Here is a 26,022-nt window from a genome sequence, read left to right as displayed (position 1 = left end):
GGGCATTAGCATACAATTTAAAGAGCTGCATTGGTCAGACGGCAAGGAGCAGAAACTAAACTACCACTTTTAACATTTGATTCATTTTAAAATAATAAGAGCTAGGCCAAGCACAGAAAATATTTTGAAAGGCACCTTCAATTACTCAATTTTTAAATGAACCTGTTGGTGAAGTACATGTTATGAAAATATTGATTAGTTAGTGAAGAACATCTGATCTAAGTTTTGATTAGCTGGATGCCTTCATAAGGTGGCGAGAAAATGATTGGGAAAGAATAGTCTAAACCCATTTCCATGCTAAATTATTTGGTGCAATTAGATATTTTGCATAAATCTCGGGACAATGAATACAAGAAACGGAAAACATTCATGTCGATTATATCATGTAAAATGTTGACACTATGAGAATGATGGTGACAACAACAGTAAAATCAATAATATTAATTCAGAAGAAATATAGGGAAGCTCCTTTTGTAGATGGTTATGGCAATCCCGTAGGAATTGCTATTATTAAAAACACAGAAAATGGGGTAGGTCTCACATGAGGGGCCACACCAAGAGAGCAATAAGTGCAATTGCGCAGCTCCGGTTATTGGAATAAATGACATAACTGGATGAAAATAAAAAGCAGTCAAGGAGGGAATTTTACTATCTTTCACGTCAGTGACTGTAAATTTTGCTTACTGTTTTCTAGTAGTTTCTCAAATGAACATACCATTGTTACTACAGTGAACAATGAGATATACATTGTTAGTGGATGAGCAGGTTCAGTTGCATCATGTACTAGTCTCTTGAAAGATAAAGATAAACCATATGATGAACATCTAACAGATCTAGCTAGAAGAAAGGTACATACTGACCTTATCACTAACAAGTCAAAAAGAGTGTGATCGATTATACAAAAAGACAGGAGGATTAACATAATTTACTGAAACAACATCAAGAACTTCTGACCAGCCTGGATGTTTAGGCAGATATTAGAGTAAACTCAAGATTAAAAAAAGCTGCCACTGTTGAAACTGCGAAAATGTTGCAAGAAGTAGTCACTGAAAGATCGCAAAGTGCATACAATAATGCTCTGTTAGTAGTTAAAAAACTGAGTGGAGGACCATGATTATTTTTGGATGCCAAAATATTAAATTAGATTCCTATGGTCGACATACTCATCACTGTAAGTGATGCAAAGTACATCAGCAGTACAGACTTGAACACAGGTAACTGGCATGTATCACTCTATCCCAATCTATACAGCTTCCTTGTTCCAGTAGTGATGTTATCAATTGACATTTTCTTATCAATATTACCATTGTTACAAAAAGTAGTTGATTACCTTATTACTTCAAAGACATGGTCTGAACACATTTTCCTACTGAAGGAAACATAAGACAAATTCAAACAAAAGGGTATTCCACCTAAAGGTGTCTAAGTCTTCATTTGGTTGTAGAGAGTTTACAGTTCTGGGATATATTGTAAGTGCTCATGAAACCCAACCTTATACACATAGAATACAAGCCATTGTTAAATGCCCTTGTCCCCAAAATAGAAAACAACTTGTAAACGTTTTAGGAGTGACAGGATTTACTAAAAAAATTTACACACAAACCATATTCGCTATCTTGTTACTGTGTTCCTACTGAAACAAAAGCAATGTTTTTGACAAGATTAAAGATGATCTGGTACTTGCCTTATCATCTCACGCTGGACAATTTATTTAAAATCACAATACATGCCTCAGATTATGGCTTTGAATGTGAGCTCTTCCAGGGAGAAAAAGGTAGTGGAAAGGGTAATCACCACAGCATTACATTTGTAGTTGCATAATAAACAAATATTAGATTAAATTATGCAGTAACAGAGAAAGAAGCTTTCATTGTTTTTTGAAGTTTCAAATGGTTTAAATACATCCTGATAGGCAGAAAAACTGTAGTATAGGCCACCAAGCATTAACTTTCTTGTGAATAGCAAACTGCTTTACCACCATATAATGGAGTGGGCACTGTTTCTGAAAGAATTTGATTTTGTAATTAAATATTCAAAAAGATCAAATAATATCATATCAGACATCTTATCTACACAGCCCATGGGGATAGAGTATTGACTTGAGTTGGGAGGCCTTCAACCAAGTTTTGAACTGATTGCCTAAAAGTGGGAGCCATGCAAAAGGCTAACAAAAATTTGTACATATAATTATGAATCAACAGGTGACTGATCCTGTATTAGATAAAATAATTCACACTATGCAAGACAACAATTTAACCAAAGACAAAAGCAGTAAGTGGTTACTTCATTATGGAATATTATATTGGCAGAGTCATAGTGGAGGATTTGTGCACCTGGTGCAATGTTAAGCCAAGACTCACCTACTGAACAACTAACACACTTCGCGATATACACGTACATTTCATTGTTCATAGATAAGCTGCGTAATTAATGATGATGAGATATAATGTTGCTGTCCAGAACTAAGTACAATCTAAAACTAAAGTAAAAACAAGTCCTAACAGACAAAAACATTAATATTAATGGAGAATTTGAGAAAGGAACTGAGATGTCAGTAATACCAGAACAATAAGGAATATGGAATAATTTAAATAAGTAATTATACAATATTTACTAATCAACAGTCTCTTACAGGATGTATTGTGAGGTTGTGTTTCAGATTTTGTTGCCTTTTGGTTTCATATATTGTATTACTTTAGTACTAAGTTGACATGTCTAGGTTTAGTCTTCCTTAAGCTTATTTCAGTTTGTTGGTACAATATGTATATAACAAACACATGGAGATTTTGAGACTATGTTTCAATAGTTCGTGGAAATCATTATTAAGTTGTGAAATATTAATTTGCATGTACAATGATACAGGAAGGAATGTTTCTGAAATTAGCAAATGTATGGAGTAGGAAGAATTATTAACCAATTTAATGAATAATGAGTCTAGCAATAAACACTTATCTCTCTTTATTTCTAATGAATAAACAATCCATTATTTTATTTGGGGAAAATTAGCCTAAATATGAAGACACCTTGTTAATTTTGTAGTACCTAATCATGAATCTGTTCTGACATGATGATGAAAATATGTACTGCTGAGGTGCTGTTTCACTAAATGTTTGCTACTGCCATGAAATTTTGTGTAGGCATATAATGTCTTGTAACAAATGTGTATATCTTTCTTGAGAAATGTAATTTGTTTCCTCACACTCATTTTGACACACAAGTCACCCACAGCTGACATACTTGTATTTGTAACTTGTACATTAAGCTGTGAGCTGTTATCACAGAGAGACAGTCAACAGTTGAGACAGTGGGTTTATATCGATTTGAATTGCATACAGTCAAAGAGAAACCAAGCAATGCTAATAAAATATGATTAGAGAAGATATGGGAAAAAAATATGAAGGAATCAACTTTTTTTTCCTCTTAAACTATTAAGTGATTCACATTATGGAAGGAAAATCTACTGGAATGTGATAGAAGTGAAAATATTAAACACATCGAATGCAAATGTTATTCACAGATGTGATGCCTAACATGGTGCATGACCCAACAAGTAGCTTCATCCTGCAGCAAGATACAAACTGTGTCATGTCGCCCCACTCACTTCACGGGTGCGCATCGGCTCCTGACAAAGCAGCAGCCGCACGACATGCGAACGATCACGCGCCGCCTGGCCGGGTGCGAGCAGCCAACATGCCAGCTGTGCAGCCCGCAAGCGTGCCGCATCTCGTACCACTGACGGTGCCGCACGCTCCGCCACCAGCGATAACAGAGCAGCCAGCAACCGCCGGCGGAAGGCACGCTCTGCCTCGGTTGGCGCGTGCCGCCCTTCTGCAACATTGATGGAGGAGCTAGGGTGTAATCACCATTTTCCTCAAGTAGCGGTTTATCTCTCGTTCCGAGACCAGAGGTCAGTAAAGAAACCAGATAGGTGAATGGTAAATAGCAAATATTATATTGCTGTTATTACAACCTGGCGTTTTCATTGTTTGATTGAGCCTGGCAATTTTTCTTCCATCCCACAATCCTGTGTTATTTTCCTTTGTTACTACCTCTAACTGCGCAGATGGGAGTTATCCTTGTTGTACATTCTCCACTCCCAGAATTATCCTGGCCTCAACTTATGGTAATCCTCTGCCCCACACCCTCTATCCAAAAGTTTCCTCCCGCTCATCCTACCACCTCTTCCCCTCTCACATTCCCTCATCCTCTGTGTGCACCACCATCTGCAAGTGTACCGGTCTGTCCTTTCCCCTTCCCTGCTTCCCTCCTTTTCTGCTCCCTAATTTTTCTCTCCTCTTCATTTCCTCCTTTCCTTTTCTGATCTCCTCCTTTTTTGACCCGACCCAACCCGACCCCCCCCCCCACGACTGCATGTGTAACAGTCTTTTCATTGTGTCTGTTTGCAACTCCAACTCAGTGGGTCATCTTTATGGTGAGTAGCAATCTATCCTGTTCCTTATACTGTTGAATAAAGACAATTGAGTGTGTAGCAAACTACCAGCCTGAGCCACATATGGATTAGCAATTTTATTAATTCCATATTACTGTAGTAACTATAAGCTATCAACCAGCATTACATACAGCTATTATATAATTATAATTTTAAAGTAACAAAACATGAACTTTCTGGAAAAGTCTAGAAGTTCTATAAGACTACTGTAGTATCATACATCCAACATGAGAATCAATGTCAGATGTACACTGCAATGGAGTGTGCATAATCTGAAACTTCCTGGAAGATTAAAACTGCATACCAGACTGGGACTGAGGAGGCAGTGGCCTCACCAAGTAAGCTGTCAGGACATGACTCTCCAACTAGTGCTGAACTTCACAGAATCTATACTGCATATCTTGCTGAAACTGCACTTGTGGAACTGTGGTAACACTGTTACTAAAGAAAATGCTCTACAAGTAATGTTGATGGGCCCTACTCTCAGTTGAGCACGCAGCATTAACTTACCAATTTACAGTTGTTTATAATTTTCATTTTTAAGTTTTGAGATATGAGAGTGTCAGTAGTAGATTACAAGTACTAATGTTTTGGCAACTGATTGTCGTCAATCAGCTAAACTATTAATAGTAATGTATAAGCTGAAAATATTTTAATAGAATCACAAATAAAAAAGCAGTAACAAATAAAGTATGTCAACAAAATTAACAAAACTAGACAATTTAAAGACAAAGCTAGAAATGAAGTTTACAAAGCTTTTTATACAGATACCCTTTACCCTTTTTTTGTGGAGAAATGAGGGGGTTGTGGAAGGCAAAATGGCAGTGAGATTGAAAGGAGAGAATGAGTGAAAGACACGAGAAGAGAGAGGAGAGAGAGGAGAGGAGGTTGAAGACAGGGAGATGGGGGAGGGATTCACATTGGTCAGTTTCCATACAATAATCTGTTAGCTCACTTCTTTCTAGAAGCATTTTATCAAATTCTCAACAACAGATATCTCATATCCTCTAAAAGAATTGTAGTTCCCACTGATACAAAAAAAGTTTTGCATCACCGGGGTTCCCAGAATTCCTGAAGATAGATATTGGCTGTAGATATTGTATCACAGACACAGTCCCTTTGACTGTTCAGAGATGTCACTAAACCTGCCCAAAGATGTAAACAACCATGCATGAGCAAAGCCTGTTAGACTGTCAGGGTGCGACAGCTGATCAGTTCCAGTCATTCCACCAGGAAGGAGGTACATGGCTCATGTTGTCTGTAGTTCAAACACGCCTAGACAGTCAATACCACACTTCGATCACATACGCATTGTTACTTTGTGCCAGGAAGGGCTCTCAACAAGGGAAGGCATCTTGGAGGGAACCAAAGCGATGTTGTTTGGACATGGAGGAGATAACAAAGAGACAGGCACTGTCAATCACACACCTTGCTCAGGCCACCCAAGGGCTACTACTGTAGTGGATGACCGCTACCTACAGATTATGGCTTGGAGGAACCCTGACAGCAATGCCACCATGTTGAATAATGCTTTTTGTGCAGTCACAGGATGTTTTGTTATGACTCAAATTGTGTGCAATAGGCTGCATGAAGTGCAACTTCATTCCCGACGGCCATGGCGATGTCCATCTTGGCAACCACAACACCATGCAGTGCAGTACAGATGGGCCCAACAACATGCCAAATGGACGGCTCAGGAATGGCATTACTTTCTCTTCACCAACGAGCATCGCATATGCCTTCACCAGACAATCGTCGGAGATATGTTTGGAGGCAACCCAGTCAGGCTGAATGCCTTAGACACACTATCCAGCAAGTGTAGCTATTTTGGGGAGGCATTATATGGGTCCGACGTCCGCCACTGGCGATCATGGAAGGCGCTGTAATGGCTGTACGATACGTGAATGCCATCCTCTGACCGATAGTGCAACCATATCGGCAGCATATTGGCGAGGCATTCGCCTTCATGGACGACAATTCACGCCTCCATCGTGCACGTCTTGTGAATGACTTCCTTCAGGATAATGACAGCACTCGACTAGAGTGGCCAGCATGTTCTTCAGACATGAACCCTATCAAAATGCCTGGGTAGATTGAAAAGGGCTGTTTATGAATGACGTGACCCACCAACCCCTCTGAGGGATCTCCGCCGAATTGCCGTTGAGGGATGGGACAATCTGGACCAACAGTGCCTCAATGAACTTGTGGATAGTATGCCACGACAAACACAGGCGTGTATCAATGCAAGAGGACGTACTACTGGGTATTACAGGTACCGGTGTGCACAGCAGTTTGGACCACCACCTCTGAAGGTCTCGCTGTTTGGTGGTACAATGTGCAATGCGTGGTTTTCATGAGCAATAAAAAGGGCGGAAATGATGTTTATGTTGATCTCTATTCCAATTTTCTGTCTAGATTCCAGAACTCTCGGAACCAAGGTGATGCAAACCTTTTTTTGATGTGTGTATGTAATATTTGATGTGACTTGCAATACATGATGTGACTCGCAATATGACACAGAAGCAACCTGCATTGGTGAAGTCTACAGAAACACAGTGGAACTAACTCAACTGGTTCACACAGGGATGACAGTGATACAAAACCAATACATATGTATATCATATGGCCCGATGCAACATCGTGTGCTGGTTATCCCACACAGCTGTGTGATATGATACAAATTTCGAATCCTCAGATATAATTTGAAAAAATTGTTTTATGAAAGTGAAGCAAAGCTAAATCCAGAATGAAGTAAAGCTAATCGATCTGCCTGCTTAGTTTTTTTTTTTTTTTTTTTCAAAGCTTATAGTCCCCTATCACAGGCTGAGAAAGAACTGGTTTTCTTTCTGCTATTGCCTACAGTTACAGTGGTACAATGTAATGAGTACAACGCTGGGAGTATTCTGAAAAGTTAGTAGTGAAGAATGTAGTCACTGTGCAGTTTACACTTGGTAAGCCATATACTGCTGGATGCAAAATATTGCTTACATATTGAAATTGGTTTTAACACTGCAAGGAGAATCATATCTCTTTCCATTTTCAAGCAAATAAGTGATACATTTTGACATTTGGTCATGACAAGCTATGATGCACCTCACTTGATGCTATGGCCATGTGCTATGCAGAGCTGCCCTAGCTTCTCATCTTCATATGGTGCAGATACAAGCCAAAGCATTCACTTGCATGTGTGCTTCCAAGCTGGTAAAAAGTCTTCATCTGTACATATGTGTAGTCAACATATCATTCACACAGCAGGACTGTCCATACATGATCTTTTTTGTCCAACTTATTGAAAAAAAATTTTCTATGGATATACACAACTAAATCATATTCAAGGGCAGATTTGACCGCTTCGTGTGGAGGAAGAGAGCAATGAAAAAAAAAAAAAAAAAAAAAAAAAACCAGGTAAAAAATAGCTGTGAAATTGTTACCGCCATTTTTAATCCCTTTTTTACATTGTTGCATTTTCTAATTCAGATAACAGCCTTACAGTTTCTGTCTATGATTGTAAAATTTAGACAAGTGTTGACAGGTGTGAAAATTTCTGTACTGTCAGTTTAATAAGTCACCTTTGCAAAATACTAACATGAATTCTTTACAGATGAATGGAAAACCGGTAGACGCTGACCTTCAGGGAAAATCAGTTTGGATTCCATGGAAATGTTGGAACACGTGAGGCAATACTGACCCTACAACTTACCTTAGAAGATAGATTAAGGAAAGTCAAACCTATGTTTCTAGCATTTGTAGACTTCGAGAAAGCTTTTGACAACGTTGACTGGAATATTCTCTTTCAAATTCTGAAGGTAGCAGGTATAAAATAAAGGGAGCAAAAGGCTATTTACAATCTATACAGAAACCATATGGCAGTTATAAGAGTAGAGGGGCACGAATGGGAAGCAGTGGTTGAGAAGGCAGGCAGACATGGTAGTAGCCTATCTTCGATGTTACTCAATCTATATATTCAGCAAGCAGTAAAGAAAACAAAAGAAAAATTTGGAATAGGAATTAAAATCCATGGAGAAGAAATACAAACTTTGAGGTTTGTCAATGACACTGTAATTCTGTCATAGACAGCAAGGGACCTGGAAAAGCAGTTGTACGGAATGGACAGTGTCTTGAAAGGAGGATATAAGATGAACATCAATGAAAGCAAAATGAGGATAATGAAATATAGTCGAAATACATTGGGTGATGCTGAGGGAATTCGATTAAGAGATGAGACACTTAAAGTAGTAGATGAGTATTGCTATTTGGGGAGCAAAATAACTGACGATGGTCGAAGTAGAGAGGATATAAAATGTAAACTGACAATGGAAAGGAAACTGTTGCTGAAGAAGAGAAATTTGTTAACATTGAGAATAGATTTAAGTGTCAGAAAGTCTTTTCTGGAAGTATTTGTATTGAGTGCAGCCATGCATGGAAGTGAAACATGGATGATACATAGTTTACACAAAAAGAGAACAGAAGCTTTCAAAATGTGGTGCTACAGAAGAATGCTCAAGATTACAAGGGTAGATCACATAACTAATGAGGAGGTACTGAATAGAATTGGGGAGGAGAGGAATTTGTAGCACAACCTGACTAGAACTAATGAGCATGTACTGAATAGAACTGGGGAGGGGAAGAATTTGTGGCACAACTTGACTAGAAGAAGAGATCGGTTGGTAGGATACATTCTGAGGCATCAAGGGATCATCAGTTTAGTATTGTTGGAGGGAAGTGCGGTAAAAATCATAGAGGGAGACGAAGAGATGAATACACTAAACAGATTCAGAAGGATGTAGGTTGCAGTAATTACTCTGATATGAAGAAGCTTGCACAGGATACAGCAGTATGGAGAGCAGCATCAGACCAGTCTCTGGACTGAAGAACACCACAACAACAACAACAACAACAACAACAGGTGAATTGTGTGTGCAGCTGTGGTGCCAATTCCCTCCAGCCACCTACCAAGGTCTTATTGCTTCCATACCATGATGCATTGCTGCTGTTATCTGTGCCAAAAGTGGAAATATCAGCTATTAGGTTCTGGCTGATCAATGTATGTGTCACATTGCATGCTGTATCTTACCTATGCACTTCCCAATATTATACTATCCATTTTTGGCTGGGTTCTGCCTGCTCTGCAACCACCAGTACCTGGCTGTCTTCAAGCAGACCCTTAGTCAGTGTCTCAATATCCCTACTCACCTGGCCAAGGCTACACTAAGTTTTACAATGTTTGCAATCTGGTCCTAGCCTTTCCTGCAGCTGTTGACCTACACCCAGCCCATTACTGTCACCTAGCAGCAAGATCTTCCTTTTCACCTTAGTTTCTGACCTGACTCCCAAATTCTTATTAATGATCTGCTGTGTCCTACATTCTTCTCAAGCTGTAGGAAGGTCCCATCCTTCAACCTTCAACAGGAAACAGGAAATACCTGCTCTTTGCTCAACTGTTACCTTTTACCATATCTCACTTTCTTCGCCCCTTACCCCTTTTCCCCTCAACAGCACTAATTCAATGATTGTAGCATCAATCTATGCCTGAAATGCACAAATTTCCACCTCTTGTTCTGCATTCATCCTGTCTTTTTTAAACATAGCCTACGTTTCTGTGGAAGAGCCTTATGGGAAATCCTCCTCCAGCATCACTGCAGTCACCCAAGGGGAATTGCTGTTCACAATATAAATGGCAAAAAAGAGCTACAACTTACAAAAGAAAAGCAAGAGCATCTAACTATTAACTAAACATAATATACAGTTTGGTAAAGGTGATAAACAAGCAAACTATTAATGAAATTACAATGAAATCCAGACCCTTAGCTGCTTACAGGCATTGATAAATATGAACAGGGACAGCAAACTATTATTCTGCAGAGTGCAATTGCAATATTCAGAATGCATTCTAATGACTAAGATATACATGTATTATGCCAACTGGAGATGAGTGAAAACTAGGAATGTGTCTTGCCATAAATACTACTATATAAAAAGTGGTTAGCTGTTGCATTTCTTCAAGGAATGCTTCATAAATTTATTAAAATTTTCAGAATTTTGTTGCTGATTTTGTTCATAAGTGACTCATTTATTTTTTACAGCGTCTTTAATTTCCTTGTTCCAGATCCTCAGAACTCTTGTTTTATTTTCTTCCTTCTTCCTAGGGCAGCTATTGTTACCTTTTCTAAGTAGCAACAAGCACTCAGTTTCAGTAGGTACTACTCCACTATTCAATCTCGGAGTTGTTTTATTCTTTCTTCACGTAATATGTACTCTATGTACATTCACCTGTAACACTCTCGCCTATTAGGCAGTTTTGCTGCTTTACAAGCTGCATGAGCCAATATCATGCCACCTTCAGATTTCAATATCTCTTAAGTTGGATGAAAACTTACCATTCATGAAGAATTACTCTACTATGTGCACAGTCTTATGCACATTATGTACACTTGTAACTACACCTTTTCCTGAATAAGGTATTTACGAATTAAAGAAATTGTCCAAGGACACTGTCATTATTAATGCACTGATCCTTCCTACTGGTACATCTTACCTACTACTGCTTTTTCCCTATTTTTCCAATGAGTGCAGCTGGTATGTTCCTGTCCCTCAATATTTTTCTTGTTCCATTTCTTTTCATTCAAATCCTCTTGCATTACAGACAGCTACAGTCAGTGATCTACAGTCTCTCGTCCTTTCTACACTTTGGTCTTCATTGTAGCTTGCATCCAGTGACAGTGTAACTCCTCACTAAAGACTAGAGCTGCCATATGGCATGAATGCCAACTTTGAGTCCTCTGGCATTAATTTTCCAGCAACAGCTCTCTCTTCTGTATGTACAGTACACAAAGTGCAACTATGTAAGGAAATGTTTACCATGAATTAGGAAAGTAAAAAAGCAAGTGTCAGCAGCAGGACATAAAATGTGCACAAGAGTTACTTCACCTTCACTCATGTTGATTGTGGAAAGATTTCTGATACGACAATGTCTATGGAATAATTGCTATCAGAGGTAAAGCTGAGTGGGACATGAGTCAAGGTATTTCAACCTTTCCAGATAGACACTGACGAAATCAACATTCCTCATCAAATACACTCACCAATTATAATGTCACCAAAACAAAGGACATAAAAAAGAAAATCAAAAGTTCTGAATTATATCACATGGAATTATTTTACTGCCAAAAGAGACACACTAATTCCTTCTTCCAACTGTCACATGGACACTGAAATTATTTGTAGAATTGAAATCAAGAGAGTATAGGTTTGGACCTACATTTGACTCTATATATATTATGTGGAAGTACTTGCTCACTTCCTATAAGTAATTTATTGCAGATTACTTGAGCTACAAGGTATTCCAAACAGATGGAAAAAGGTGCAGATACACATTTTTCTGGAAGGGTATTCATACAAAGCCTGTCAATAATAGACCTGTAACAGTGGATTCATGTAACTCCAAACTTCTAGTTCCAATATTATAAATGACCAAAACAAACTATTAATTCAAGCCCTGCAATCTCTTAATATTAGTAGCTGACTGGACAGGTGGGCGGGTGTCAATGTAGAAGGGGTGGCAGGAGGGATAGGGGGGGGGGTCATCACAGGCAACAGGTGGGTTCCCTTCACACACCACTGTCCATGAATTGTGATGGAGCCTCTAACAATGAATACCGCTCTGTGAATAATAACAGATCATTATGTGTGTTAAAATCTGTACTTTAGATTTATAAATGTTTATTTGTCATACTCATCTCATGGAGAGCAGATCCATATGCCACATTCTAGTTCTTGCATGAAGGAAAATATAGACACTGAAGCACCAAAGACACCGGTATAGACATGTGTATTCACATACAGAGTTATATAAACACGCAGAACACTGCACTGTGGTTGGCAACGCCTATATAAGACAACAAGTGTCTGGTGCAGTTGTTACATCAATTACTGCTGCTACAATGGCAGGTTATCAAGATTTTAAGTGAGTCTGAATGTGGTGTTATAGCCAGTGCACAAACGATGGGACACATCATCTCCAAGTTCGTAATGAAACACAGATTTTGCATACGACCATTTCACAAGAACATCAAATCTCTGACAACGCCACAGCCGGAAAAAGATCCTGCAAAAATGGGACCAACAACAACTGAAGAGAATCATTCAATGTAACAGAAGTGCAACACTTCTGCAAATTGCTGCAGATTTAAATGCTGGGCTATCAACAAGTGTCAGCATGTGAACCATTCAATGAAATATCATTGATATGGGCTTCTGGAGCCAAAGGCCCACCCGTCTACCCTTGATGACCGAAGGCACAAAGCTTTTCACCTCGCCTGGGCCTGTCAACACCGACATTAGACTGTTGATGACTGGAAACATGTTGCCTGGTTGGACGAGTCTCGTTTCAAATTGTATCGAGCAGATGGATGTGTATGTGTATGGGAATGGAGACATCCTCATGAAGCCTGGGTGTCAGTAGGGGACTGTTCAAGCTGGTGAAGGCTCTGTAAAGGTGTGGGGTGTGTGCAGCTGGAGTGATGTGGGACCCTTCATACATCTAGACAGGTGACACGTATGTAAATCTACATCTACATGACTACTCTGCAATTCACATTTAAGTGCTTAGCAGAGGGTTCATCGAACCACAATCATACTATCTCTCTACCATTCCACTCCCGAACAGCGCGCGGGAAAAACAAACACCTAAACCTTTCTGTTCGAGCTCTGATTTCTCTTATTTTATTTTTATGATCATTCCTAACTATGTAGGTTGGGCTCAACAAAATATTTTCGCATTCGGAAGAGAAAGTTGGTGACTGAAATTTTGTAAATAGATCTCGCTGTGACGAAAAACGTCTTTGCTTTAATGACTTCCATCCCAACTCGTGTACCATATCTGCCACACTCTCTCCCCTATTACGTGATAATACAAAATGAGCTGTCCTTTTTTGCACCCTTTCGATGTCCTCCGTCAATCCCACCTGGTAAGGATCCCACACCGCGCAGCAATATTCTAACAAAGGACGAACGAGTGTAGTGTAAGCTGTCTCTTTAGTGGACTTGTTGCATCTTCTAAGTGTCCTGCCAACGAAACGCAACCTTTGGCTCGCCTTCCCCACAATATTATCTATGTGGTCTTTCCAACTGAAGTTAGTCGTAATTTTAACACCCAGGTACTTAGTTGAATTGACAGCCTTGAGAATTGTACTATTTATCAAGTAATCGAATTCCAATGGATTTCTTTTGTAACTCATGTGGATCACCTAACACTTTTCATTATTTAGTGTCAACTGCCACCTGCCACACCATACAGCAATCTTTTCTAAATCGCTTTGCAACTGATACTGGTCTTCGGATGACCTTACTAGACGGTAAATTACAGCATCATCTGCGAACAACCTAAGAGAACTGCTCAGATTGTCACCCAGGTCATTTATATAGATCAGGAACAGCAGAGGTCCCAAGACGCTTCCCTGGGGAACACCTGATATCAGTTCAGTTTTACTCGATGATTTGCCATCTATTACTACGAACTGTGACCTTCCTGAAAGGAAATCACGAATCCAGTCGCACAACTGAGACGATACCCCATAGGACCGCAGCTTGATCAGAAGTCGCTTGTGAGGAACGGTGTCAAAAGCTTTCAGGAAATCTAGAAATACGGAATCAACTTGAGATCCCCTGTCGATAGCGGCCATTACTTCGTGCGAATAAAGAGCTAGCTGCGTTGCACAACAACAATGTTTTCTGAAACCATGCTGATTACGTATCAATAGATCATTCCCTTCGAGGTGATTCATAATGTTTGAATACAGTATATGCTCCAAAACCCTACTGAAAACCGACGTCAATGATATAGGTCTGTAGTTCAATGGATTACTCCTACTACCCTTCTTAAACACTGGTACGACCTGCGCAATTTTCCAATCTGTAGGTACAGATCTATCGGTGAGTGAGTGGTTGTATATGATTGCTAAGTAGGGAGCTATTGTATCAGCGTAATCTGAAAGGAACCTAATCAGTATACAATCTGGACCTGAAGACTTGCCTGTATCAAGCGATTTGAGTTGCTTCGCAACCCCTAAGGTATCTACTTCTAAGAAACTCATGCTAGCAGCTGTTCGTGTTTCAAATTCTGGAATATTACATTCGTCTTCCCTGGTGAAGGAATTTCGGAAAACTGCGTTCAATAACTCCGCTTTAGCGGCACAGTCGGTAACAGTACCATTGGCACTGCGCAGCAAAGGTATTGACTGTGTCTTGCCGCTTGTGTACTTTACATACGACCAGAATTTCTTCGGATTTTATACCAAATTTCAAGACAATGTTTTGTTGTGGAACCTATTAAAGGCATCTTGCATTGAAGTCCATGCCAAATTTCACGTGTCTGTAAATTTTAGCCAATCTTCGGGATTTCGCATTCTTCTGAATTTCGTATGCTTTTTCCGTTGCCTCTGCAACAGCGTTCGGACCTGTTTTGTGTACCATGGGGGATCAGTTCCATCTCTTACCAATTTATGAGGTATGAATCTCTCAATTGCTGTTGCTACTATATCTTTGAATTTGAGCCACATCTCGTCTACATTTGCATAGTCAGTTCGGAAGGAATGGAGATTGTCTCCTAGGAAGGCTTCTAGTGACACTTTATCTGCTTTTTTAAATAAAATTATTTTGCGTTTGTTTCTGGTGGATTTGGAAGAAACGGTATTGACCCTAGCTACAACGACCTTGTGATCACTAATCCCTCTATCAGTCATGATGCTCTCTATCAGCTCTGGATTGTTTGTGGCTAAGAGGGCAAGTGTGTTTTTGCAATCATTTCGTGGACTAACTGCTCGAAATAATTTTCGGAGAAAGCATTTACGACAATCTCGGAAGATGTTTTCTGCCTACCACTGGTTTTGAACAAGTATTTTTGCCAACATATCGAGGGAAGGTTGAAGTCCCCACCAACTATAACAGTATCAGTGGGGTATTTATTTGTTACGAGATTCAAATTTTCTCTGAACTGTTCAGCAACTATATCATTTGAGTCTGGGGGTCGGTAGAAGGAGCCAATTATTAACTTACTTCGGCTGTAAGCTTCCTATCTGACCACCTGCCATCCATTTATGCCCATTGTGCATTCTGCCAAACTTGGGCACTTCCAGCAAGACAATGTGACACCCCATACATCCAGAATTGCTACAGAGTGCCTCCAGAAACTCTCTTCTGAGTTTAAACACTTCCGCTGGTCACCAAACACCCCAGACATTAACATTATTGAGCATACCTGGGAAGCCTTGCAACGTGCTGTTCAGGAGAGATCTCCTCCCCCCCACACTCTTCTACATCTACATCTACATCTACATCCATACTCCGCAAGCCACCTGACGGTGTGTGGCGGAGGGTACCTTGAGTACCTCTATCGGTTCTCCTTTCTATTCCAGTCTCGTATTGTTCGTGGAAAGAAGGATTGTCGGTATGCCTCTGTGTGGGCTCTAATCTCTCTGATTTTATCCTCATGGTCTCTTCGCGAGATATACGTAGGAGGGAGCAATATACTGCTTGACTCTTCGGTGAAGGTATGTTCTCGAAACTTTGACAAAAGCCCGTACCGAGCTACTGAGCGTCTCTCCTGCAGAGTCTTCCACTGGAGTTTATCTATCATCTCCGTAACGCTTTTGCGATTACTAAATGATCCTGTAACGAAGCGCGTTGCTCTCCGTTGGATCTTCTCTATATCTTCTATCAACCCTATCTGGTACGGATCCCACACTGTTGAGCAGTATTCAAGCAGTGGGCAAACAAGCGTACTGTAACCTACTTCTTTTGTTTTCGGATTGCATTTCCTTAGGATTCTTCCAATGAATCTCAGTCTGGCATCTGCTTTACCGACGATCAACATTATATGATCATTCCATTTTAAATCACTCCTAATGTGTACTCCCAGATAATTTATGGTATTAACTGCTTCCAGTTGCTGACCTGGTATTTTGTAGCTAAATGATAAAGGATCTATCTTTCTGTGTATTCACAGCACATTACACTTGTCTACATTGAGATTCAATTGCCATTCCCTGCACCATGCGTCAATTCGCTGCAGATCCTCCTGCATTTCAGTACAATTTTCCATTGTTACAACCTCTCGATACACCACAGTATCATCTGCAAAAAGCCTCAGTGAACTTCCGATGTCATCCACCAGGTCATTTATGTATATTGTGAATAGCAACGGTCCTATGACACTCCCCTGCGGCACACCTGAAATCACTCTTACTTCGGAAGACTTCTCTCCATTGAGAATGACATGCTGCGTCCTGTTATCTAGGAACTCCTCAATCCAATCACACAATTGGTCTGATAGTCCATATGCTCTTACTTTGTTCATTAAACAACTGTGGGGAACTGTATCGAACGCCTTGCGGAAGTCAAGAAACACGGCATCTACCTGTGAACCCGTGTCTATGGCCCTCTGAGTCTTGTGGACGAATAGTGCAAGCTGGGTTTCACATGACCGTCTTTTTCGAAACCCATGCTGATTCCTACAGAGTAGATTTCTAGTCTCCAGAAAAGTCATTATACTCGAACACAATACGTGTTCCAAAATTCTACAACTGATCGACGTTAGGGATATAGATCTATAGTTCTGCACATCTGTTCGACGTCCCTTCTTGAAAATGGGGATGACCTGTGCCCTTTTCCAATCCTTTGGAACGCTACGCTCTTCTAGAGACCTACGGTACACCGCTGCAAGTAGGGGGGGCAAGTTCCTTCGCGTACTCTGTGTAAAATTGAACTGGTATCCCATCAGGTCCAGAGGCCTTTCCTCTTTTGAGCGATTTTAATTGTTTCTCTATCCCTCTGTCGTCTATTTCGATATCTACCATTTTGTCATCTGTGCGACAATCTAGAGAAGGAACTACAGTGCAATCTTCCTCTGTGAAACAACTTTGGAAAAAGACATTTAGTATTGCGGCCTTTAGTCTGTCATCCTCTGTTTCAGTACCATTTTGGTCACAGAGTGTCTGGACATTTTGTTTTGATCCACCTACCGCTCTGACATAAGACTCTTATGGATTTATGGACAGCCCTGCAATATTCATAGTGTCAATTCCCTCCATCACTACTTCAGACATTAGTCGAGTCCATGCCACATCATGTTGCTGCACTTGTGCCACTTCTGCGTGCTTGTGGGGGCCCTACATGTTATTAGGCAGATGTACCAGTTTCTTTAGCTCTTCAGTGTATTAAGAGAATGATAATTTTTTGGGTAATGTACTTCTGTCTGACATTAATATCAAAATATGATTTCAATACATCATTTTCGTGTGGAAATGGCTTAACCACTCAAGGAACAACTGCTACTGGAAATGTCAGAGGGGTTAAAATAAATATTTACACCTTATACAAAAGGAAAGGAATCACTGTAATGGAATTCCATCTCTCAAGCTGTATATCATAATTCATTACAACAGGTCAAGCCCTCTCCATCAGTTTACTGTAGAACAAATTTTATCCTAGTATATTTTTTTCCCTTTGAAGGGTGAAAGTTATCTGTATGAATCAACATGGATAACACAAGTAATAACCATACCTTTTTCTATTGACCGGACAGATGCAGAAGTCTGTTGAAAAATATGCCCAAGTTGATGATGCATTCCTTGACTTCTGGAAGGTGTTTGTGGTTGTTCCACACTTCTGCCTGCTGAACAAAGTATGACTTAGAATACTGGAAGAACTTTGTAAGTCAAGTTATGAACTCCCAAACACCAAAAAATTGAACCAAAATACAGTTAGAGGTGCAGAGGTTCACTATTTAGTAAAATGGCTTGCAGTTGATCCTCTACCAGAAGCAGAGGGAGATAGAAGAAGAAGAAGAAGAAGAAGAAGAAGAAGAAGAAAGACAAAGAAGCAGAAAGGGAAGGTGGAAAAGAGCAACAATGGAAGGGTAATACACTGAAAATCATAAGTCCCAAAGGAGTTTCATGATTCAAGAATGCTATACAGAAAAAAATTCTTCCAATTTGTATGGGAATGCAATCCAGCACTTAAATTACTAATTGAATTTTAAACAACAGGAAAGGAAAATAGCTCCTAGGAAATGCTTTAAAGATGGAAAAAATAATAGGCACTGTATGGACAGATTCATCAGACAGGAAGGCCAAAAATACTTTCAATGAATTTAAAAATAAAGATATCAATATAATGACTGGAAAAACTGCTACGCACAGAAATGTGTACAGACTAGTAAAAACAGCACATCGAGTGCCACTACGAAGTGTGAATGTGACAAGAAGAAGAACTGGGTAGTGATTAGGAACACATCAAGGATTCAGCATTAAAAGTAACAAGCTGATGGCGCTTTGAGAGACTTGTGTTCAAACAAGGCATCAAGCACTGTTACCTGACTTTTGGAATTTCTAACATCGTTGAGCAAAACAGCTGTCACACAATTATTCCAGACAATCTGTAGAGTCTACAAGAACAGCCACAGTCCTTCAGACTTTAAGATGAATGTTGATGTATGTCTGAATGCAATGTAAATACAGGAATCCCTATGTTAAACAGAGGTCTACACTAATGATCAAAAACACTACGACCACATGCTTAATAGCAAGTCAGCCCACAAATGCCATACTTGGCAGCAATTCTATGTCACAAGGATTTGATAAGTACTTGATAAATTTCTGGAAGCATATGGAACCATATGTCTACAGACAGCTCATGCTATAATGCTCTTTCCCATTGGACTTCTTCTCATGAGCAGGTTCAATCAGTTTCGAGGAAAGAGAGCCACTTTGTAGATCAGTATATATTGTGATCTCAATATTGATGTATTTTTGTGGATGACATGTATCGAATACAGTCCACTTTGTATTTATTAATATGAATACAATTTTGTATGAAATCTTTGCTTGGTGCCAAGAGCAATAGTTGAGTAGAGGGTTGGGGTTTATCTCTTCTGTGATACTTAAAATCATCTCTAATTATGACACACAATTGAGGGACCAGAACCAACAACCAACTAGAGCTACTAAGCCACACACCAAATACTGCTCTGCAAGTCTTAAAACTACACACGTTTCATACTTGGAAATGTGACCCTGGTAAACTTCATATATGGTGAAGCATAACTTCATATGGAGACCAACAACTAAATGCAGTAAGTGGGACACTTTAACTGGTGTAAAATATGCCAAGCATTAGCTCCAGTGCAGTTCAGACCCGTCTTCAAGCTTCTAAACAGGAACTGCAAATAACAACCACTGAATAATATTATAACAGATATCATTTCCAGTTAGATACCGCAGTTACTGCCTCTATCTGCCCCACTTAACTTCAGAAACCAGAGACCCCAGATAAAACTAATCTGGAAACTCTCTGAAGCACAAACAATTAGTCAGTTTAGTGGTAAAATGATAAATATAAGCACCAATGTGTAGTGACATATTAGAAAAACTTGGTGGACTGTTGTTGTCGTCTTCAGTCCTGAGACTGGTTTGATGCAGCTCTCCATGCTACTCTATCCTGTGCAAGCTTCTTCATCTCCCAGTACATACTGCAGCCTACATCCTTCTGAATCTGCTTAGTGTATTCATCTCTTGGTCTCCCTCTATGATTTTTACCCTCCACACTGCCCTCCAATACTAAATTGGTGATCGCATGATGCCTCAGAACATGTCCTACCAACCGATCCCTTCTTCTAGTCAAGTTGTGCCACAAACTCCTCTTCTCCCCAATCCTATTCAATACCTCCTCATTAGTTATGTGATCTACCCATCAAATCTTCAGCATTCTTCTGTAGCACCACATTTCGAAAGCTTCTATTCTCTTCTTGTCCAAACTATTTATCGTCCATGTTTCACTTCCATACATGGCTACACTCCATACAAATACTTTCAGAAACGACTTCCTGACACTTAAATCTATGCTCGATGTTAACAAATTGCTCTTCTTCAGAAACACTTTCCTTGCCATTGCCAGTCTACATTTTACATCCTCTCTACTTCGACCATCATCAGTTATTTTGCTCCCCAAATAGCAAAACTCCTTTACTACTTTAAGTGTCTCATTTCCTAATCTAATTCCCTCAGCATCACCCAACTTAATTCGACTTCATTCCATTATCCTCGTTTTGCTTTTGTTGATGTTCATCTTATATCCTCCCTTCAAGACACTGTCCATTCCGTTCAACTGCTCTTCCAAGTCCTTTGCTGTCTCTGACAGAATTACAATGTCATCGGCAAACCTTAAAGTTTTTATTTCTTCTCTGTGGATTTTAATACCTACTCTGAATTTTTCTTTTGTTTCCTTCACTGCTTGCTCAATATACAGATTGAATAACATCAGGGAGAGGCTAAAACCCTGTCTCACTCCCTTCCCAACCACTGCTTCCCTTTCACGTCCCTCGACTCTTATAACTGCCATCTGGTTTCTGTACAAATTGTAAATAGTCTTTCGTTCCCTGTATTTTACCCCTGCCACCTTCAGAATTTGAAAGAGAGTATTCCAGTCAACATTGTCAAAAGCTTTCTCCAAGTCTACAAATGCTAGAAACGTAGGTTTGCCTTTTCTTAATCTAGCTTCTAAGATATGTCGTAGGGTCAGTATTGCCTCACGTGTTCCCCTATTTCTACGGAATCTAAACTGATCTTCCCCGAGGTCGGCTTCTACCAGTTTTTCCATTCGTCTGTAAAGAATTCGTGTTAGTATTTTGCAGCCGTGACTTATTAAACTGATAGTTCGGTAATTTTCACATCTGTCAATGCCTGCTTTCTTTGGGATTGGAATTATTATATTCTTCTTGAAGTCTGAGGGTATTTCGCCTGTCTCATACATTTTGCTTGGTGGACTAAGCTCCTTCAATTCCAGATGCACTGCAATATAACCACAAGCAGTGTCACCCTATTACTGTATAGTGATGATGATGATGAAGTCCCATACTCCGTAACAGAGCGGGAGACCCGCACTGGGGTGATGTTTGGTTTGTGGGGCGCTCAACTGCGTGGTTATCAGCGCCCGTACAATTACCCATTCTTTTGCTCAGTCCAATTTCGCCACTTTCCTGGATGATGATGAAATGATGAGGACAACACTAACACCCAGTCATCTCGAGGCAGGTGAAAATCCCTGACCCCGCCGGGAGGGAGACCCGCACTGCCGTACTAAGCAAGGTCGTAGTGGAGGTGGTTTGCCATTGCCTTCCTCCGACCGTAATGGGCATGAATGATGAAGATGACACAACAACACCCAATCATCTTGAGGCAGGTGAAAATCCCTGACTCCGCCGGGAATTGAACCTGGGACCCCGTGCTCGGGAAGTGAGAGCGCTACCGCGAGACCACGAGCTGCGAACTATTACTGTATAGTAACACACAATTTACAAGGTGACAATTGCTGAACTATATGAAAAAAAATATAAATTAGTTACAAACTATGGTGTGCACACAATTCATTCAACACGTAAACATGACTACAGATATTTGGATTTAGGTTATAACATGTTCGATATGCCTGCCATCATTGGTAATGATGTGATGCAGACTAACAGTGAAATTCGACACGGACTGCTGAAGTGTCGGAACATCGATGCAGTCGATGACCTCCTGAATGCCTGTTTTCAGCTCAACAAGGGTTTTGCGGTTTTTGTTGTACATCTTGTCTTTAATGTTGCCCCACAAAAAGGAGTCGCACATGTTTAGATATGGAGAAGATGGTGGGCAATAAAGGCCCATGCCAGTGGCCTCTGGGTACCCCAGAGCGAGAATGAGCTCCCGAAGTGGTCCTCCAGGACATCAAACATTTTCTTGCTTCAATGGGGCCAAGCTCGTCTTCCATGAGCCATATCTTGCAAAATCAGAGTCACTATGGATAATGGGGATGAAATCATCTTTCAGAACCTACAAATACCATTCAGTAGTCACTGTGCCATCAAGGAACATCGCACTGATTATTCTGTGACTGGACATTGTACCTATCGAAATGAACATGGGCTTCATCGTTAAACCAAACCATGCATGTGCATACTAATTCCCAACATGCCCCACAGCCAACCATGCAGTTTGAATGCCATATCGAAAACCGTTCAGAAGTTATGACGAATTTATTTCATACAGTTCAATAACTGTCACCCTGTAAGTAAACACTTGTAACCAAAGGAAAGTCCCTTCAACAGATATGCTTATAAGTGAACCAAAACTGCTCTTCTTCATGAATATTACTAACACCGACAGACTTGTACAAGGTAAAATGACAATCACATATTATTTATTAACACACAATTTAAGGAAACACTTGCAACGAAAGGCAAGTCTCTTAAATATCAACAACTTGTACACAATAAAATGACAATCACATATCACCAACATGCAAACTTAATAGGTGCCAGGCTAATCAGTGCAACATTTAAAATCACATAAACATTTAAAGACAATTAGAGCAACATGGTTCATGGTGTGGGTTCCTGTAGTCATGTCCTAGTTCATGAACCACGGGCAACGTATGAGTGGCCAAGTAAGTGGTCCCGACAGTCGGGATACCAGTTACTTTGGAATAAGGCTGGGCATCTCGGACATATTCTGAGTCATGGTCACCTTTGTGCTCATACGGCAAAGACTACCAAATCCACCGGTTAGTCCCTCAGCCGTTAGGGGTAAAACCCAATGGGACTCGGGGCAAGTAAGGCTAGCAACCTGCTTCCCTGGTACTTTAAATATGATGCTGGCAACAATCAGAGCAAAATGCCTCTGACCTTTGGAGGTGACGGAGTCCCACCTCTAACTGACAAACCAGGGATTCCTGAGATACGACTTGGCAAACAAATGGTAATGAGATGGGGAGCTATTAATATCAGTGGGGGCTACTCTGCGAAGAAGGTAGAGCTGGCAGAGGCTGCAAGTAAGATGGGGCTGGACGTTTTAGCTGTTAGTGACATTCGGGTAAGGGGTGAGAAAGAAGAGGAAGTGGGAGAATACAAGGTCTACCTGTCAGAAGTCAAAGCAGGAATAGGACAATGGGGTGTAGGGCTTTACATCAGGAAAGAAATGGAATCCAGCATAGTTGCAATAAGGTATGTACACGTACGACTGATGTGGATAGATTTGACACTGTCTAGCAAGAAAATTAGGATTGTGTCAGTATATTCGCATTGTGAAGGGACAGATCAAGATAAGATGGATAGTTTTTATGAGGCACTCAGTGATGTAGTTGTTAGAGTAAAGGACAAGGACAGTGTTCTGCTCATGGGTGATTTTAACGCCAGGATTGGAAATCGAACAGAAGGGTATGAAAAGGTTATGGGTAAATTTGGAGAGGATATGGAGGCCAACAGGAACGGGAAACAACTCTTGGATTTCTGTGCCAGTATGGGCTTAGTAATCACAAACTCCTTTTTTAAACATAAGAACATTCACCGGTATACTTGGGAAGGCAGGGGAACCAGATCTGTCATTGACTATATAACAACAGATCAGGAATTCAGGAAGGCTGTGAGGGACACACGTGTATTCAGGGGATTCTTTGATGACACTGATCATTATTTAATCTGCAGTGAAATTGGGGTTGTGAGGCCGAAAGTGCAGGAGGTCAGGTCCATATGTAGGAGGATAAGAGTGGAGAAACTTCAGGATAAGGAAATCAGGCACAAGTACATAACAGCGATCTCAGAAAGGTACCAGTTAGTTGAATGTAGTCAATTACAGTCATTGGAAAAGGAATGGACAAGGTACAGGGACACAGTACTAGAAGTGGCTAAAGAATGTCTTGGAACAGTAGTGTGTAAAAGTAGGATGAAGCAAACAGCTTGGTGGAATGATACAGTCAAGGCAGCCTGTAAAAGGAAAAAGAAGGCATATCAAAAATGGCTACATACCAGAACCCAGGTAGACAGAGAAAGTTACGTTGAAGAAAGAAACAAAGCCAAACAGATAATTGCAGCATCCAAGAAGAAATCGTGGGAAGACTTTGGAAACAGGTTGGAGACTATGGGTCAAGCTGCTGGAAAACCATTCTGGAGTGTAATTAGCAGTTTTCGAAAGGGAGGTAAGAAGGAAATGACAAGTATTTTGGACAGGTCAGGAAAACTGCTGGTGAATCCTGTGGATGCCTTGGGCAGATGGAGGGAATATTTTGAAGAGTTGCTCAATGTAGGTGAAAATGCGATCAGTAATGTTTCAGATTTCGAGGTAGAATGGGATAGGAATGATGATGAAAATAGGATCACATTTGAGGAATTGGAAAAAAATGGTCAATAGATTGCAGTGCAATAAAGCGGCTGGGGTGGATGAAATTAAGTCGGAACTCATCAAATACAGTGGAATGTCAGGTCTTAAATGGCTACACAGGATAATTGAAATGGCCTGGGAGTCGGGACAGGTTCCATCAGACTGGACAAAAGCAGTAATCACACCAATCTTTAAACATGGAAACAGAAAAGATTGTAACAACTACAGAGGTATCTCTTTAATCAGCGTTGTGGGTAAAATCTTCTCAGGTATTGATGAAAGGAAAGTGCGAGTATTAGTTGAGGACCAATTGGATGAAAATCAGTGTGGGTTTAGGCCTCTTAGACGTTGTCAGGACCAGATCTTTAGCTTACGGCAAATAATGGAGAAGTGTTATGAGTGGAACAGGGAATTGTATCTATGCTTTATAGATCTAGAAAAGGCATATGACCAGGTTCCTAGGAGGAAGTTATTGTCTGTTCTACAAGATTATGGAATAGGAGGCAAACTTTTGCAAGCAATTAAAGGTCTTTACATGGATAGTCAGGCAGCAGTTAGAGTTGACGGTAAATTGAGTTCATGGTTCAGAGTAGCTTCAGGGGTAAGACAAGGCTGCAACCTGTCTCCACTGTTGTTCATATTATTTATGGATCATATGTTGAAAACAATAGACTGGCTGGGTGAGATTAAGATATGTGAACACAAAATAAGCAGTCTTGCATATGCGAATGACTTAGCTGTGATGGCAGATTCAATTGAAAGTTTGCAAAGTAATATTTCAGAGCTAGATCAGAAATGTAAGGACTATGGTATGAAGATTAGCATCTCCAAAACGAAAGTAATGTCAGTGGGAAAAAAATATAAACGGATTGAGTGCCAAATAGGAGGAACAAAGTTGGAACAGGTGGACGCTTTCAAGTACTTAGGATGCATATTCTCACAGGATGGCAACATAGTGAAAGAACTGGAAGCGAGGTGTAGCAAAGCTAATGCAGTGAGCGCTCAGCTACGATCTACTCTCTTCTGCAAGAAGGAAGTCAGTACCAAGACTAAGTTATCTGTGCACCGTTCAATCTTTCGACCAACTTTGTTGTATGGGAGCGAAAGCTGGGTGGATTCAGGTTACCTTATCAACAAGGTTGAGGTTACGGATATGAAAGTAGCTAGGATGATTGCAGGTACTAGTAGATGGGAACAATGGCAGGAGGGTGTCCACAATGAGGAAATCAAAGAAAAACTGGGAATGAACTCTATAGATGTAGCAGTCAGGGCGAACAGGCTTAGATAGTGGGGTCATGTTACACGCATGGGAGAAGCAAGGTTACCCCAGAGACTCAAGGATTCAGCAGTAGAGGGTAGGAGGAGTCGGGGCAGACCGAGGAGAAG

At 40.4% G+C, this 26,022-nt stretch overlaps 1 protein-coding gene across 1 annotated transcript in view; it reads right to left on the bottom strand.

Annotated features, from left to right (window-relative positions):
* The window catches only part of LOC126092690 (lysosomal-trafficking regulator), a 393,980-nt gene that overhangs the window by 166,315 nt on the left and 201,643 nt on the right, over nucleotides 1-26,022 (bottom strand). Inside the window, exons 21-22 of the mRNA XM_049908413.1 lie at nucleotides 18,009-18,116; nucleotides 3,602-3,828 (exon numbers count right to left, since the gene is read on the bottom strand). Coding sequence (XP_049764370.1) covers nucleotides 3,602-3,828; nucleotides 18,009-18,116 — 335 coding nt within the window. The remainder of the gene's footprint in view (nucleotides 1-3,601; nucleotides 3,829-18,008; nucleotides 18,117-26,022) is intronic.

This window comes from Schistocerca cancellata, chromosome 7 (genome assembly GCF_023864275.1).
Source record: "Schistocerca cancellata isolate TAMUIC-IGC-003103 chromosome 7, iqSchCanc2.1, whole genome shotgun sequence".
NCBI lineage: Eukaryota > Metazoa > Arthropoda > Insecta > Orthoptera > Acrididae > Schistocerca > Schistocerca cancellata.
This window is presented reverse-complemented; position numbering and strand designations above follow the sequence as displayed.